The 15,663-nt window shown below is 52.4% G+C and overlaps 1 protein-coding gene across 5 annotated transcripts in view; it reads left to right on the forward strand.

Annotated features, from left to right (window-relative positions):
• The window catches only part of LOC142024752 (uncharacterized), a 44,299-nt gene extending 32,176 nt beyond the window's left edge, over positions 1 to 12,123 (forward strand). The window contains exons 2-7 of one of the 5 annotated variants that reach the window (XM_075016940.1): positions 824 to 871; positions 1,476 to 1,698; positions 4,046 to 4,132; positions 4,606 to 4,732; positions 5,503 to 5,616; positions 5,923 to 12,123. In XM_075016940.1, the coding sequence (XP_074873041.1) occupies positions 1,534 to 1,698; positions 4,046 to 4,132; positions 4,606 to 4,732; positions 5,503 to 5,616; positions 5,923 to 7,958 (2,529 nt within the window). In that variant the 5' untranslated portion in view covers positions 824 to 871; positions 1,476 to 1,533 and the 3' untranslated portion in view covers positions 7,959 to 12,123. Of the gene's footprint in view, positions 1 to 606; positions 872 to 1,475; positions 1,699 to 4,045; positions 4,133 to 4,605; positions 4,733 to 5,502; positions 5,617 to 5,922 lie in introns of those variants that run through there. The other 4 variants (XM_075016939.1, XM_075016942.1, XM_075016943.1 and 1 more) reach the window with 4 other exon arrangements.
• Positions 12,124 to 15,663: the final 3,540 nt, after the last annotated feature.

The following is a 15,663-nucleotide window of genomic DNA, read 5'->3' on the forward strand; positions in this document are numbered from 1 at the left end:
CAAAGGCGCGTCATCCCTGGCCCATGGGGACCGTTATGTCCAAAGGCGTTAAAAAATCCTGACGGGCGGCTTGTGACCCAGGTGACACCTCTGCCTGGCTGGTTGTGAATGAGAAGCCTGAGAGGAGGGAAGTTAGTTTGCTTGGGCTGGAGGAAAGGGACAAAGGAGGGAACCACGGCCCCGGCTCGGGGGCGCCTTCGGGGCTCTTCTCCCCAAGACGGATTGGAGTTACTGTTTTTACCAGCTGTTACTGACACCTCTGCACGGGTGACTGATAACCCCCTTCTTCTACCTGCTGAGGGGGAGTCGCTTGTGGCTGCGGATGGGGGCCAGAGCTTGGGGACCCCTGAACCCCATCACGCAGCCCAAAGTGCAGAGAAGTTTTCTAAAGTCTCGCAGGGGGCTGAGCAGCAGCAGGGGCCTGTTTCTCCTGCAAGTGAGACCCAGCCCTCCCGTGCAGGCCGCCCCTTGAGAGCTGAGAGAAGCCGCCTGGGGCCGCCAGGAGGCAGCGCTTGCCGGCTGCAGCGCGCCCGGTGCCTCGCTAGGACCCAGGGGCGGCCGGAGCCGCGGGGGGAAGCGATCGCTGGCTGCCCCCGGCCGGCCGCAGGAAGCGAGCGGCAGCCGCTGCGGGGCCTCTGCTCCCCGGCTCCCTCCCTCCCGGGCGGGCGGGGGCTGCTGCGGGGCCCCGGAGCCCTGGCTGCAGCCGGGAGAGGGGAACCTCCAGCCGCAGCCGGAGCCGGGCCAGTCCCGCTGCTCCCCGGGAGCCGCTCCCCGGGCGGGCAGCGCCCCCAGCCTGGCCAGGGCCCTGCCCGGCCCAACCCTAGCCCCTGCCCCTGCCCCTGGCCCAGGGCGGGCAGCGCTCGGGAGGAAGGTAAGAGACCCCGGCCCGGCCCAGCCCCGGGAGCGGTGCCCGGTGACCCCGGGCGGGCTACAGGGGGAGGGTCCGGCCCCGGGCTGCTCCCCGCCGGGCTGGCTGCGATCCCCGCCCTGGGCCCGGGGGAGCCGCGCTGGGTCCGGGTAGTCGCCCCTGGGGACGGGGCCCAGGCCCTGTGCACGGTCTGGGAGCTCTGCCCCGCTGTGAGCGGGGCCAGGCCGGACGCTGGCGCTGGGCTCTCCCGGGGACAAGGCGCTGCCTGGCTCTGAGCTTGGAGCGTCACCCCTGGTGCTCCCCGCAGGGACTGGGCCTGGCCCCCTGGGGAGCCTCCCCTGCCGCACAGAGGCCATCGCCTCCACCCCGTCCTCTGCGGTGACCCCCCAGCCTGGGAATCGCTGGGCCGCGGGAGGGAGCCCCTCTTGTCTCCACACCCATCAGCAGCCTTCGGCCCAGTTCCTCTGGGGGCACCCCCAGCCCTGGGCTGCCCCAGCAGCGTCCCCACACAGGAGCCTGACCCACTTCCAGCCTCAGGCAGCTCCTTTTCTGAGCTTGGTCCCTCATGTGTCCTTTCTTTTTTTTTTTGTCCCCTTTTCATCGTCAGAATAAATTTTATTCTTTGGGCCAAGGCATGAGTGGCGGTGCACCACCAGTAGAAACACATGCTGCCGGCTACGAGCACTCTGCTAATCAGCTGGACGGCACCCCAGTTCCCTCCGGGCGGCCGCCCAATCGCCCCGCGTCCAGGGAACGCCGTGTATTGTCTCCTTCCCGGGCAAACGGTTCAGCTGATATTCCCTGTTCCAGTGCTGAGCTGGAGGCTGCAGGTGAGAGGACAAACCCAGGGGAAAGGACTGGGGCAAATTAGAGGGGACGGTCACTCAGTGGTTTGAACATTGGCCTGCTAAATCCAGGGTTGTGAGCTTCATCCTTGAGGGGGGCTGTTTAGGGGTATGGGGTAGATGGTGGGGGGAAAGGGATGGTGCTTGGTCTTGCCAAGAGGGCAGAGGATTGGACTTGGTGACCTCCCAGGGTCTCTTCTAGCTCTATGGGCCGTGTATTTCCATATATTTTATTTTAGGAAAGTGAGGGTGCAGCTCAGGATCCACATGGTCAGGGGTGACAGAGGTATCTGTTAGTCTGCATCTTCACAAAACAAACCAGCAGTCCCGTAGCACTTTAAAGACTAGCGAAATAATTTATTAGCTCTCATGGGACAGGCCGACTTCTTCAGAGTGGGAAATTCTGATGAAAGTAAATAAAATGGCACAACAAAAATATAACCGAGAGTGAGGGGAAAAAAATGAAATGCCGATGGACAAATCAGCTACAAAAGACGGAAGGAGAGGGGTGGAAAAGGGGGAAGAAAATTACTTACTACAAGTGTTTATTAAGTCAAGTGACTTGCCTGGGATCGCTACCAATATCAGAGATAGGGAAACCATCTTTGCAATGAGTAGGGTAATTGCTATCTCTGTTAAGACCAAGCATCAAAGTACTGAATTTGAGTATAAACTGCAGTTCAGATGTGTCCCTTTGTAATCAGGTGTTGAAGTCTCTTTCTTTTAGGATGCAGATTTTCAGGTCTTTACAACTATGTCCTGGCTGGGCTCGATCTTTTGAGGTTCGATTTATCGTGCCTGGGGGGGGATGCGTTAAATCGAACTATCCGGGCTCGACAGTCAAACCTGGTACTTCTTATTCTCGCCAGGAGTAAGGGAAGTCGAGGGAATATTTTCTCCCGGTCATGAACAAGTGCAGGGAAGGGGTTAATCTTCTAAGGTAACCTGAATCCCAGGTGAGCCAAGGGGAGTAAGGTAATTCTGTTTAACTTGAGAACAGTAGCAGTTCCCTGGGGCTTTTGTCCCTGCATAGGGTAGGGAGAAGGACTCAGAGAGGGGAGGGCTCTGAGACAACTGAAATAAAATCTAAGTATCCTGACTGTGGCAAAATCATCCATAGAGGTGTGCGTACCAGGGAAACGTATAGTTAGATGCATTCAGGCTTCTGGTTATTTTAAATTTGGATGGGCTGTGGCTTGTTACCTTGTTTTGTTGTGGTTGCTCTGGTTTTTTTTTTTTTCCCCTCTTTTGTGTTGTTGTTTGACCTGAGATTCCCGCCTGTAATTTTTAAGCTGAATCCCAGGGAAATATTTTTCTCTGCGTGCATCCCCAGGATTTCTTCTTCTCCTGTTTTGTGAATAAATCACTTTTGTATGCAACTGATCTGATTTCTGGGTCCTGAGAAGAGTCTGGGCCTCAGATCGAATGGTCAGCTACTGAATTATGGGTTTCTGTGTCCAGCTCTCTCCTGAAGTGGGGTTTAAGAGCTTGGGGTACCCCCAGAGGAAGATGTCCAAGTGTGTCTTCTTGGGTAGGGTGTTTTTTTTCCCCCACTCAGTGGTGGCAGCAAAACTAACCCCAGGGAATCTGTGATTCTGGGAAGTTTTAAGTTAAAGGCTGTTTACAGGAAAGGTGCTTTTTTCTAAGTCTCCGAGGGGCCCCACTTTCTGTTCTCGGAGCGGGGGGGGAGCCCCAACGCTCCCGTCGACTTCCCGCCGTGAGCATGGCCAGATAAGACGATCCTAGATAGACTTGCGTATCTACGGTCAACTTTCAGGTCTAAGTGTAGGGACCTGGTGGTGAAATGGGTTTATATGGGGCAGGGCTTCCCGTCTGCTAGCAGTCCCAGAGCTGCTGCCTATGGACACGGCCAGGTCGAAATCCCTGCTGGAAGTGACAGCGGCTGATTGCTGCCATAGAGCAAAGACCACAAAAATGGGCTGGTCCCAGGCGGAGGGGAGGCGATAAAAGCGCCAGAGGGGAGACTGGAAGGGCAACAGGAGTAGGTGGGGAGCAGGGATCTCCCAGCCCTGCTCGGATCCAGCCCTGCCCCCCTGGGTGCACGGAACAGTGGGAGGAGCTGAGGATGGCCAGTTGCTGGCCCGGCTGAACACAATATGCTGGGGATTGGGGAGCGAGAGCGGGTCACACTACAATGTCCCGGGGGCTCCCCCAAAGTGGTTCATTTACTGCTGCTCTCTTGCTAGTGCCTGGCTCAGGGATGCTGGTACCGGGAGGGTCTAACGAGCCTCGGGGGGCGGGGGTGTGAAATGGACTCCAGCCCTTTCGGTAACCCCCACCCCCCGCCATCACCTCTGTCTGGCCCCCACAGGCTGAGGGATCACGCCCACGTTTCGCTCGAAGTCGTCCGTCTTTCAGGAGGCGGAGAAGGGCCATAGCTCCGAAGGAGCCAGCACAGGTAGGGGGTGGACGGGGAGGTGCTGGGCGGAGGAGGGAGAGGCTGGGAGGAGACAGGGGGATGAGAAACCTGCTGATTTTCTGATCCAGCCCACCCAGGAATTCCTCAAACAGGAATTCTTCTCCGCTCCCCGCAGGGCTGGGAACATTTCCCAGACTCCCCGGGCTGCAGCCGGACCCGAAACCCAGAGGGAAGCTGTTGGGATCCCTGTCCCCGGCTCAGAGCTCTGCTCCCTGGAGCAGCCTAGGGCTGGCGGCGTGTGGGGAACTAGCAGCCCCTGCCCAGCACCGAGCGCTGGGGGACAAGGAGCTCTCACCTTCCCCCTCTCCCTGCCGCTTCCTGGGGTGAGTCTGGTGCTCTGTTGCCCCCAGATGGAGAAGATGTTTTTTTTTTTTTTTCCCCCCCCTTTCTTGCGACAAGTGGGATGGTGCCTGGGGCAGCCGGTGCTGAGCCAGGGACTCTTCTTGTTCCAGAAGCCGGTGACCTTCGAGGATGTGGCTGTATATTTCACCCCGGGGCAGGGGGCGCTGCTGGGACCCGCTGAGAGAGCCCTCTACAGGGCCGTCATGCAGGAGAACTACCAGGCGGTGACCTCGCTGGGTGAGAGAGGCCTGGGCCCATGGGGTTTAGGCGCCGTGGGGGTCTGAGTGTCTCCGACTGGTCGTGTTCCTCCCTGCTCAATCAGACAGGAGGGGAGTAGGAGCTGTGGGAGAGCGACCTGGACGTGGTGAACCCGCCTGTAATACGGCCACGTTTGCCGCTGCAGCGCCTCCTGCTGCGCCATTGGGGAATTAGCTCCTGCCAGCTCAGGGGGGTCCGTGCACAGCGCCCCACCCGCTGGTCCCTGAGTGTTCGGTCACTGCCACGCCTGCATCCCTCCCTGACTGCAGCTCCCCCTGCCTATAACTGACGAAGCGGGTCTTTGCCACGAAAGCTGATGCTCCAAATTATCTATTAGTCTATAAGGTGCCACAGGACTGCTTGTTGTTCTCATCATTTTGGTTGCCCTCCACTGGACCCTCTCTGATGCATCCACGTCCTTTGTATCCTGGGGGGCCCAGAACTGGATGCAGTACTCCAGATGTGGCCTCACCAGTGCTGAGTAGAGGGGAATAATAACTTCTCTAGATCTGCTGGAAATGCTCCTCCTAATGCACCCCAGTGTGCCATTAGCTGTCTTGGCTACATGGGCACGCTGTTGACTCATATCCAGCCTTTCATCCACTGGAAGCCCCAAGTCCTTTTCTGCTTGGGTTCTGCGTTCCCCAGCACAGCCTGGGGACAGGTTTCACTCAAGGAACGTCCTTTGTGACAGATGCTCTCTCAGCCCTCCCTGCCCCCTTACCTGGTCTGATTTCCCCCCTGCACAGGGTTCCCCATTCCCAAACCGGAGCTGATCGCCCGGCTGGAGCGAGGGGAAGAGCCGTGGGTGTCCGATCTCCAGGCCGGGGAGGAAAGAGAGATCCTGAGAGGCGCCAGCACAGGTGAGGACTGACTCAGAAACCTTCCCACCCATGATGGAAAATGTTGAGACCCCCTAAAAAATGGTGTAAGTCCTCTCCTTTCTTCTTTCTTTCTCCCAGGGCAGGGCTGTAGTTAGCAGCTGTTTCTCACTGCTCTCCTTGTTCTGTTAGCTGTGGGACTTGCCTTCTTCGTGAATGTTTGTGTGAGACGTAGAAGCAGAATTTAGTCGCTCCGTCCGTGGAACCTCACGGTGTTGTGTTTTCCCCTGGTGTGGTCCCTTTTTCTCCCCAGCACAATGACTCCTGCTTGGCTTATCTCTCTCCCAGCAGGTGATGAGACAGTGACTGTGAAGGAGGAAGAGAATCAAGATCAGGAGGATCCTGGGACAATGGAATCGCTGGGGACCTTGGTGGGACGAGCTGGAGGGAATATTTCTCAGTTCGGGGAACCAGGAGAAACGTGGGGAAGATGGCACAGGCCAGAGACGCTGCCGGGAAGTCACTCAAGCAAGAAAGCAGATGGATCTGTTAAATGTGAGACAGGAGAAAAGGGTCCCACAGCCCAGCAGACCAATCTCGGGGAAGAAAATACCGACCGCTGCCTCCACTGTGGGAAAGGGTTATTTCCGAGAGGACACCTTGTGAGCCCCCAGATAATCCACACGGGAGAAAAACCCCTTCAAAGCTTGGACTGTGGGGAAAGCGCCAATAACTGCTCAGACCTTCAGAACCACAGGAGAAGCCACCCAGGTGAAAATCCCTCTCAATGCCCCCAGTGCGGGAACAGCTTGAATTGGACGTCAGAGCCAACTACGCATCTGACGGGCCGCTCGGGAGAGAGGCCCCACAAGTGCTCAGACTGTGGGAAAAGTTACATAACCAGGTCAGACCTTCTCAGACATCAGGTCATCCACACGGGACAGCGACCTCATAAGTGCTTGAGCTGTGGGAAAACTTTCATGCGGGCCTCAGACCTCGTTAGACATCAGGTCATCCACACAGGAGAGAGACCACATAAGTGCTTGGACTGTGGGAAAAGCTTCATACGGAGTTCAGACCTTGTTAAACATCAGAGATTCCACACAGGAGAGAGACCCCATAAGTGCTTGGAGTGTGAGAAAAGTTTCATACAGTGGTCGGACCTTCGTAGACATCAGGCCATCCACACAGGAGAGAGACCCCATAAGTGCTTGGTCTGTGGGAAAAATTTCAGGAACAAGTCAGCCCTTCGTAAACATCAGGCCATCCACACAGCAGAGAGACGACATAAGTGCTCGGATTGTGGGAAATGTTTCCTGTGGCGGTCAGCCCTTGTTCGACATCTGGACATCCACAGAGGGGAGAGACCCCATCGGTGTTCACATTGTGGAAAGAGTTTCTTACGGAAGTCGGCCCTTGTTCGACATCTGGAAACCCACACAGAAGAGAGACCCCATAAGTGCTCAGACTGTGGGAAAAATTTCCGGCAGAGATCAGCCCTAGTTAAACATCAGGCCGTCCACACAGGAGAGAGACCCCACAAATGCTTACACTGTCGAAAATGTTTCAAGTGGAGTTCAGGCCTGGTTCGGCATCAGATAATCCATACAGGAGAGAGACCCCACAAGTGCTTAGACTGTGGAAAAAGTTTTATGTGGCGGTCAGACCTTGTTAAACATCAGGCCATGCACACAAAAGAGAGACCCCATCGGTGTATGGACTGTGGGAAAACGTTCATATGGAGGGCAGACCTTGTTAAGCATCAGCGAATCCACACAGGAGACAGACCCCATAAGTGCTCAGACTGTGGGAAAAGTTTCATACGAAGGTCACAACTTGGTAAACATCAGGCCAACCACAGAGGAGAGAGACCCCATAAGTGCTTGGACTGTGGGAAAACTTTCATGTGGAGGTCAGACCTTGTTAAGCATCAGAAATTCCACACAGGAGAGAGACCCCATAAGTGCTTGGATTGTGAGAAAAGTTTCATACAGTGGTCAGACCTACATAGACACCAGGCTACCCACACAAGAGAGAGACCCCACAAGTGTTTGTACTGTAAGAAAAGTTTCAGGAACGAGTCAGCCCGTCTCAAGCATCAGGGAAGCCACACTGGAGAGAGACCACTGAACTGTGTAGTCTGTGGAAAAATGTTCATGTGGAGGTCAGACCTTGTTAACCATCAGACGTTTCATATGGGAAAGAGACCCCATAAGTGCTTACACTGTGGAAAAAAATTTGTATGGAACTCAGGCCTTGTTCTACATCGGGCACGCCACACAGGAGAGAGACCTCAGAAGTGCTTGGACTGTGGTCGATATTACATGGGAAGCTCACACCTCATTAAACATGGGAGAATCCACACAGGCTCTAAAGTTCTGTGAGACATGGCAAGAAAGGGTTACGGAATATACAAGCTGACTGGCCTTTGGAGACATGTTAGAAATGGGAGACGCCACACAGGAGAAAGTCCCTATCGATTCTTCTCCGGTCGGGTGATTGATAATTAGGGCTATTCCAATTTAGACAAAATCGAGCTTTGAAAGGGAAACTTTGGATTGTTGAAGAACTAAGGCTATGTCTACACAGCAGCTTTATTCCAGAATAAGCGATTCTGAAATAGCTTATTTCTAAATACCACTGCTGCAAACAAAAACGCACCCCGAAATAGCACATTGCTGTTTTGAAATATAGCATCTACGCCCATAGAGCCTATTTCGAAATAGAACCATTGGACAGACGATGGCTTATTTTGAAATAGGTTCTGCTCCTCGTCTTAAGAGCGCTATTAAATGGGCAGTGTTCCTCCTAGAATGAGGTTTACCACTTTGGAAATAAGCCAAGGGCTGTTTTGAAATTATTTTGAAATAGTGGTTGTGTCGTGTAGACGCTAGGATGGTTATTTTGAATAACGCGTATTGTTTTGAAATAACTTTGCTGTGTAGCTCTACCCTAAAAGAAGAACGTCATTGTAATCCTCTGTGTATTTGCATCTTGTTAGAGGTTCTGAAGTAACCAAAGCATTCCTAGCTAGGGTTGTATCCTGTCAAATCAGAGCTAGATTGGAAATTTTAATGCATAGATAAAATCTGGGTATAATAATTTCATTCTATGTCTCTGTCCGTTTCATGAAACCCTGTCTGTGAAGTGCTTTATGGATAATTAACTTATTTTAATCCATGTCATTATTTAATACTGATGTGCAGAAAAGGGCAATAAAAATAATTTGGGGTTTGGAAGGAGGACCATATCAAGGAAGATTAAAAAGTTGGGGACTTTTCAGTTTAGAAAAGAAGAGACTAAGGGGGATGTGATAGAGGGCTATAAAATCATGACGGGTGCAGGAAAAGTGAATAAGGAAAAGTTATTTACTTTTTCCCATAACAGAAGAACTAGGGGTCACCAAATGAAATTGACGGGCAGCAGGAAGGAAGTTTTTCTTTGTGTGGCACATGAGTGGCCTGGGGAACTCCTGGCCAGAGGAGGTCGTGAAGACCAGGGCTTTAACAGGGTTCGAAAAAGAACTCGATAACTTCATGGAAGTTAGGCCCGTCAATGGCTGTTAGGCAGGCTGGGTAGGAACGATGTCCCTGGCCTCTGTTTGTCAGAGGTTGGAAATGGGTCCTGGAAGAGGAAATGCTTTCGTGATTACCTGTTGGTTTCACTAGCTCTGGGACATCTGGCATTGGCCTCTGTTGGCAAACAGGATCCTGGACTAGACGGACCTTTGGTCTGACCCAATATGACCGTTCTTATGTTTAGGAAATAAGAAGTTTCTTCAAAAAACCATTGTTCCCCAAGAAATACCTGCTGGTGAGTGGGTAAAAATCATCATCATCATCATCGTCACCAGTCCGTTGACCGAGGTCGTTGGGACGCCTTCATGACAACGTTCCTTATCGTGTCTCTCCATCTTTGGTGGTCATGTGCCAGTTTTTGAGTTGTGGCAAAGCTCATCCCTGTCCATTCTTTAACGTTGTCTATCCATTGCTTTTTCTGTCTGCCACATCTCCTTTTGCCATTGACTGTGCCTTGCAGTATGGTCTTGGACAGGCCTGATGATCTTGTTGCGTGTCCATACCATCTTAGCTTGCTCTTTTTCACACTGGATAGTAGGTCGTGATGGGGTCCTATTGCTGAGGGTGAAAATATCTATATGAAAACTCCTGGTACTTGCTCCCTTTTATCTCACATCTTCTTAACCTTTATTTGCAGGGGACTTGGAGTCAAAAGCGTGAGGTCTCCAGTCCTCACTGGCTCCTCTGTTAGTGGACATTGTGCTAACAACAGCTGAAAAGTCCGTGAGGTGCTGTAGCAGCTGTTTTTTATTGCTGGTTGGGGGAATCACGGTATTAGAACAGCCATTGGCTTAGAGAGTTGTAATTTGCTGTAATTGAGCACCGTGGAGGTGGCGGCATCTCCATCCCTAGAGGTTTTTAAGACCCGGCTTGACAAATCCCTGGCTGGGATGATTTAGTTGGTTTAGCTGGTTCTGCTTTGGGCAGGAGGCAGGATTCGATGACCTCCTGAGGTCCCTGCCAGCCCTAGGATTATAGGAGAATTCTCAATGTGGTCCAGCCCCGTGACCCTGGTCACATGTTCAGAGAAGCTTTGGCGAGGGGGTAGAGTTTCATTCAGCCATTCATTAGACACCAGAGAACTCTCACAGGTGTGAGAGACTCTAGGAACAACCTGACAATGGGGAAAGCCTCATTCCGACCTCTCACATCAGCGAGTCACTCCACAGAGGAACATCGAAGGTGCGGGGGAATGTTGTTTGGTGTTCTCATTGTGGAAAATGTTCCAGGTGGAACATAGAGACTCCTCTCCACAGCAGGGAAATTCCCTGGCTAGCGCTAGGCAGGGTGACAAACCCATTTCCTCTTTAGCACATGCCTCAGGAGCATTGGGCTCACGAGGATCCAGCAGCAACTGAGCAGGAGCTGATCTGCGATATTTCGGCCGTGGGAACCCCGAGCAGAGGAGAAGTTCTAATCGTCCGCTTCTCCAGGCTTGGCACTTCGGAGGCTGAGTTCTCGGCCATGGGTAAGGGTAAACTTGTGACGTTCTAGACCACATGCTTAATGAAAATAGGCTTGTGACAGGAATGTCCTCGCTGAGGCATGCTGGGTGGCTCATGTAACATCTCATTGGAATAGCTACAGAGTAGGCTTATCTCATTCGAGTGTAGGGATCCTTTTTGTAGATGCAGATAGAAATAATGGCCTGTGTCTGTAATGTGATACTTGAGATTTTGGGTCCCCCCACTGCTTATGCTTGGGGGATTGCAGAGAAAAGATAGATGGGGCTTGGTGGCCCATTAAGTAAGTAAGTAAGCCTCTTCCTCTCTGACACCTTGGATGACCATTGACAAGCATTTGCCAATGTCCCCTGTCAATGGGTGATCTGTTCCAGGTCTGACCAGGTGTATCCCAACTTTTTAGTGTTTCTCTTGGGCGCCCTCTTTTCCTTCTTGCTTGTGGGTTCCAATTTAATGCTTGCCTTGTGATGGTGGTAGTTGATTTTCCAACGGTACCTCCAACCCATCGCCATCTTCTCTTCCTGATTTCCTCTTCAGCAGGAAGTTGGTGAGTCAGTTGGCACAGGTCTTGCTTGTGGATGGGGTATGGTCAGTGGACCCGGACGGTGTTAGAGGCAGTCGTTCATAAACATCTGGATTTTTTTTTTTTGCTGTCCTCTTTGTTGTTCTCCGAGTTTCTGCTCCATCCAGTAGGACTGATGGAGTTTAACTTTTCTGCCAAGGTGTGGCTCAACCCTTGAAGTATGGAGGCGGGTGGAGAAGGCGCGGGGAGGGGATTGAGACACATGTGACCATGCTGGAATCTGTCTTAATTCTGCACTTCTCCAGGAGTGGGTCACTCTCTGAAATGAGACTCCTGCCTCATGCAGACCCTGTTTAAGGGTGAGGAGCAGTGTTCCCTCTGTTGTTTTTTTTTTCCATCCAGGCATGGTGTTAATTTTGTTTTGTGCTCCGAGGGATGTGCTGATGTGCACCAGCAGTAGAAATGCTGCCTGGTTGTCTTCAGTTCTCCTTGGTGGCTTCACCCAAGATGACTGCTGGAGACAACTAAGATTAAACTGGTTATAGAAGGAGAGGAGTAGGTTGGATATTAGGAAAAACTACTTCCCCAGAAGGGTGGTGAAGCGCTGGAATGTGTTGCCTAGAGAGGTGGTGGATTCTGCATCCCTGAAGGTTTTTAAGTCCCAGCTTGACCAAGCCCTGGCTGGGATGACTTAGTTGGGGTTCATCCTGCTTGAAGCAGGGGGCTGGACTAGGTGACCTCCTGAGGTCCCTTCTAGCCCTGTGATTCTATGAAGGAACAGAGCTGAGGCTGGGAGTGGGTCAGGCCAGTGGAGAAGGTTATTAGCACCGCATTTAGAGTGAGAACTTACATGTAACCCATTTCTCTAGTGAGCCTAGCTTAGGTGGCTTGTCTTGTATTATTCCCAGAGCCAGCGGCTTTGCTCTGTTGATCTCCGCTTTGGCCTCTTACAATACATCTTAATAAAATGATTTTCACTGTTGAACTCAACCCACTTTGTGTCATTTCGAACAGGCTGGGGGAGGCAGGAGGCTGCATGTATCTTCCTTTACCTTGGGGAAAGAGTAACAGAGAGGTCGCCGTGTTCGTCTGTACTCCAACAAAAGAAAGCAGCAGAATTGTAGCACTTTAAAGACGAACAAAATGATTTATTCGGTGATGAGCTTTTGTGGGACAGACCCACTTCTTCAGATCAATTTCATTTCCAGTGCAGACTGGCATTTATAAGTACAGAGGACCAAAAAAAAAAAAACCAAATTGCAATAAAAACTGACCAGTCAAAAAGGATAGAAGGAAGGGGGCGAGATGGGGGGTATGTTAATTGTCCTGTCTGAGATAATTACGAGCATCAAAGGAAGGGAAGCAGTCCTTGTAATGTGTCAGGTAGTTGATGTTTCTGTTCATACCACGTGTTAATGTGTTGAATTTGAATACGTACTCTAACTCACAAATCTCGCGCTCTAGTCTGTTGTTAAATTCTTTTTGTTCCAGGACACACATTCTCAGGTCTTTAACAAAATGGCCCACTCCAGTGAAGGGTTCACTGGCCGGCTTATGCGTTTTGAGTTTCTTGATGTCTGCTCCGTCTCCATCTATTCTTTGGCAAAGGTTTTGCCCAGTTTATCCAATGTACACAGTGGCAGGGCATTGTTGGCCCATAATAGCATAGGTGGTGTTGCTGGAAGTGCATTTTGTTAGTCTTGAAAGCACTACGTTTCTGCTGCTTTGGTTTGGGGAAAGAGGTGAGCTTCATTTACACTTGGATTTGTACGCCAAGGGGGTGGTAGACATCTGTGTGCCGGAGTCGACTCCTTCACCGAGTCTCTTCTCTGTGTTTGTACCCTGCAGCTGGGGGCGGCCAGCTGTGTTCCTGGTAAGCTGAGTGCATGGACGGAGATTCAGGTGCTGTCCAGCTGATCAGCCGGCCACCTGCAGCTGGCGGCGTGTGTTTCTATGGGTGGAAAACAATGAAAGGAACCCTGGTGGCCAGGCCTGTGTACTTCGCTGGGGGAGGCTGGAAGGTCTGGCTCAGCAAAAAACAGGTAATAGTCAGGCACAGAAGACAGGCTCAGTAATGTCTAAGCACCTCCAATGACATCCCAGGGCTCCTGATCTGTCTTAAGGGGAGAAACTCCCCCAGAGGCTCCCTCTGCCTGGCTGAAGACCCCCCACCCCACCTTCTCAACCTTGCCAGGATCTCCCTGCCTTGGAGTTGAGAAGAAAGACACTTGGGCCCGGATGAGGAGGGAAAATAGAAGTCGGGGCTGAGGGCAGTGTGTCTCAACCAGTGGTGAGTACTCTTAGGGGTACCTGAGAGAAGTCGGGGGGTGGGTACTGCAACACAACCAAAATGGGGAGACAACTGAAATTTTGTTGCAAGTTTACAGCACTTTATTATTTCTGTCCTTTTGAGACCCAAAAATATCATCGCCTGCCTGGCTACGCTGAAGTTGTTTAAATAAATGTGTTGCAGTGGTAGGAAAAAAGGTGCGTCTGAAAACTGTAGGTACTAGGGGTATTTCTATTTTTATTTTTTAAGGAAGGGGTATGTCATGAAAAAGAGTTGAGGAACGCCAGCCTAGGGTATGTCTAGGCAAGGCAGAAGATCCATCTGGTCAGTTACTGTAGCTGGAATGGCAGCTCGAAGATCGACTCTCAGGTCAAGTGCAGGCCTGCCTGAAGACAACCTCAGTGGTTGTCAGTTTCAGGTGATGAGCTTTCATGAGACAGACCCACTTTCTTCAGCCCATAGCCACACCAGAACAGACTCAATATTTAAGGCACAGAGAACCAAAAATAGCAATCAGGGTTGACAAATCAGAAAAATTATCATAAAGGGGAGCAAATCAGAGAGCCAGGGGGCGGGGTGGGGTGCTATCGCGGTTCAAACCAAGTGTTAATGTGTCGAATTTGAATAAAGGCCGCTGAACTCTTATATGCAAATTATATTCAAATGATATTCAAATTTGACACTAACATGTGGTTTGAACCGGGATGGGAATTTTCTAGCTTATTATAGGAGCTGTTTTACATACTTTGCCTTATTTAATTCTTGACTCCCCCATCTTCTGCCCCTCTGCTCTCTGATTTGCCCACCTTGATTACTATTTTTGGTTCTCTCTGCCTTAAATATTGAGTCTGTTCTGGTGCGGCTCTGATCTGAAGAAGTGGGTCTGTCCCATGAAAGCTCATCACCTAATAAAAATTTTTGTTAGCCTTTAAAGTGCTCCTGGACTGCTTTTTTGTTTTGATAAATATATCACGTGGCTCTTGGTACCTAACGGGTTGGCCCCCCGCCCCGTCCCACTGCCACCCTCCGTGGGCGGAGAAGCCGGAAGGATGTGCTGGGCAGCAGTAGGACAGGAGGCAGCGGCTGAGTTGGTGGGGGGGGCGTCCCCCAGTGTGGTAGTGGCTGGCAGCTGTCCCACATATCACGCCCGCCAGTCACACGGCTGATCCGCTGGGGGGCTTGGCGCAGGGGGTGGTGGCTGCACTCTTTGTCGTGAGCCGGCCGGCCCCGCCCGTAGGGAGGATTACCTGGAACAGTAGCCTGCTCTGCTCCCAGATGCCCGCGACGGAGCTGGCTTGGCAGGTAAGGAGGGAGCGAAGGTTCGGCCCAGGCTGTGGCTTCTGTCAGCTGGTGAGTGGGGAATGAAGGCTCAGGGGAGGTGATGCCCTGCTCCAGGTAAGCCCCAGCCTGGCTGGTCGGCAGCGGGAGGGAAAGGGGCAGAGCCCCATGCCTGCGTGCTGGTGGGGGGGGAGGTGCCGTGGGTCCCATCCCCCTTCGGGATGGCAGTATAATGAGGTCCACCTGCTTGTGGGCCCCCTTCTGCTGTAAAGTGGTGCCATGGAAGGTCTTTGGTTGGCTTTAACGTTAAGAGGCTAGGATCTGATTAGCCCCATCTACACTGCTGCCGGTTCTTCTCTGGGGCCCAACCTTGGTCCATCTCTAGCTTCAGCTCACACTCAGAGCCGTCTGTAGTGCTGCTGGTCTCCCAGGCAGTACACAGACCTGCCTGGGTCAAGCACCTCTGAAGCATGACTGGATCCTAGCCAAGCAGCAGCTTTTATAGCAGCCTGCTGGGTCCTGATTGGCTGTCACCAAAACAGCCCCTCTCTCCTGCCTGGAGGACCTCTTGTCTGCTCCCCCATCCGGATGTTGCGTGGCCAGGCCTCTGGCCTCCCATAGGGGGCATCAGTCCTCCCCGTCACAGAGAGCACCGAGGCCACTGCAAACCAGCGTGACCACAACCCAGCCCATTTCTAGTAGCCACAGAACGGCAGGAGATAAAACTGCAAGTGCAGCCTTAGCCTCAGGCAGAGCTAAGTTTTTTCCAGGCTCAGTGGGACTGTTGCCTGGGTTTCTCCTGCAGGGCCACTGCAAGTGCATCCGAGCTGGGCAGCAGCTATTTCTAGGCACGATGGCTCCCTAACTAGGTGAGCAGCTGCCCACCTGAATCCAGGGGAAGTTGAGCGCCATGGGATGGGGTGGGGCGGCGGGATTCCAAGAGCCGTCATGCAACCT

Source organism: Carettochelys insculpta, chromosome 22 (assembly GCF_033958435.1).
Source record: "Carettochelys insculpta isolate YL-2023 chromosome 22, ASM3395843v1, whole genome shotgun sequence".
Classification (NCBI taxonomy): Eukaryota; Metazoa; Chordata; order Testudines; family Carettochelyidae; genus Carettochelys; species Carettochelys insculpta.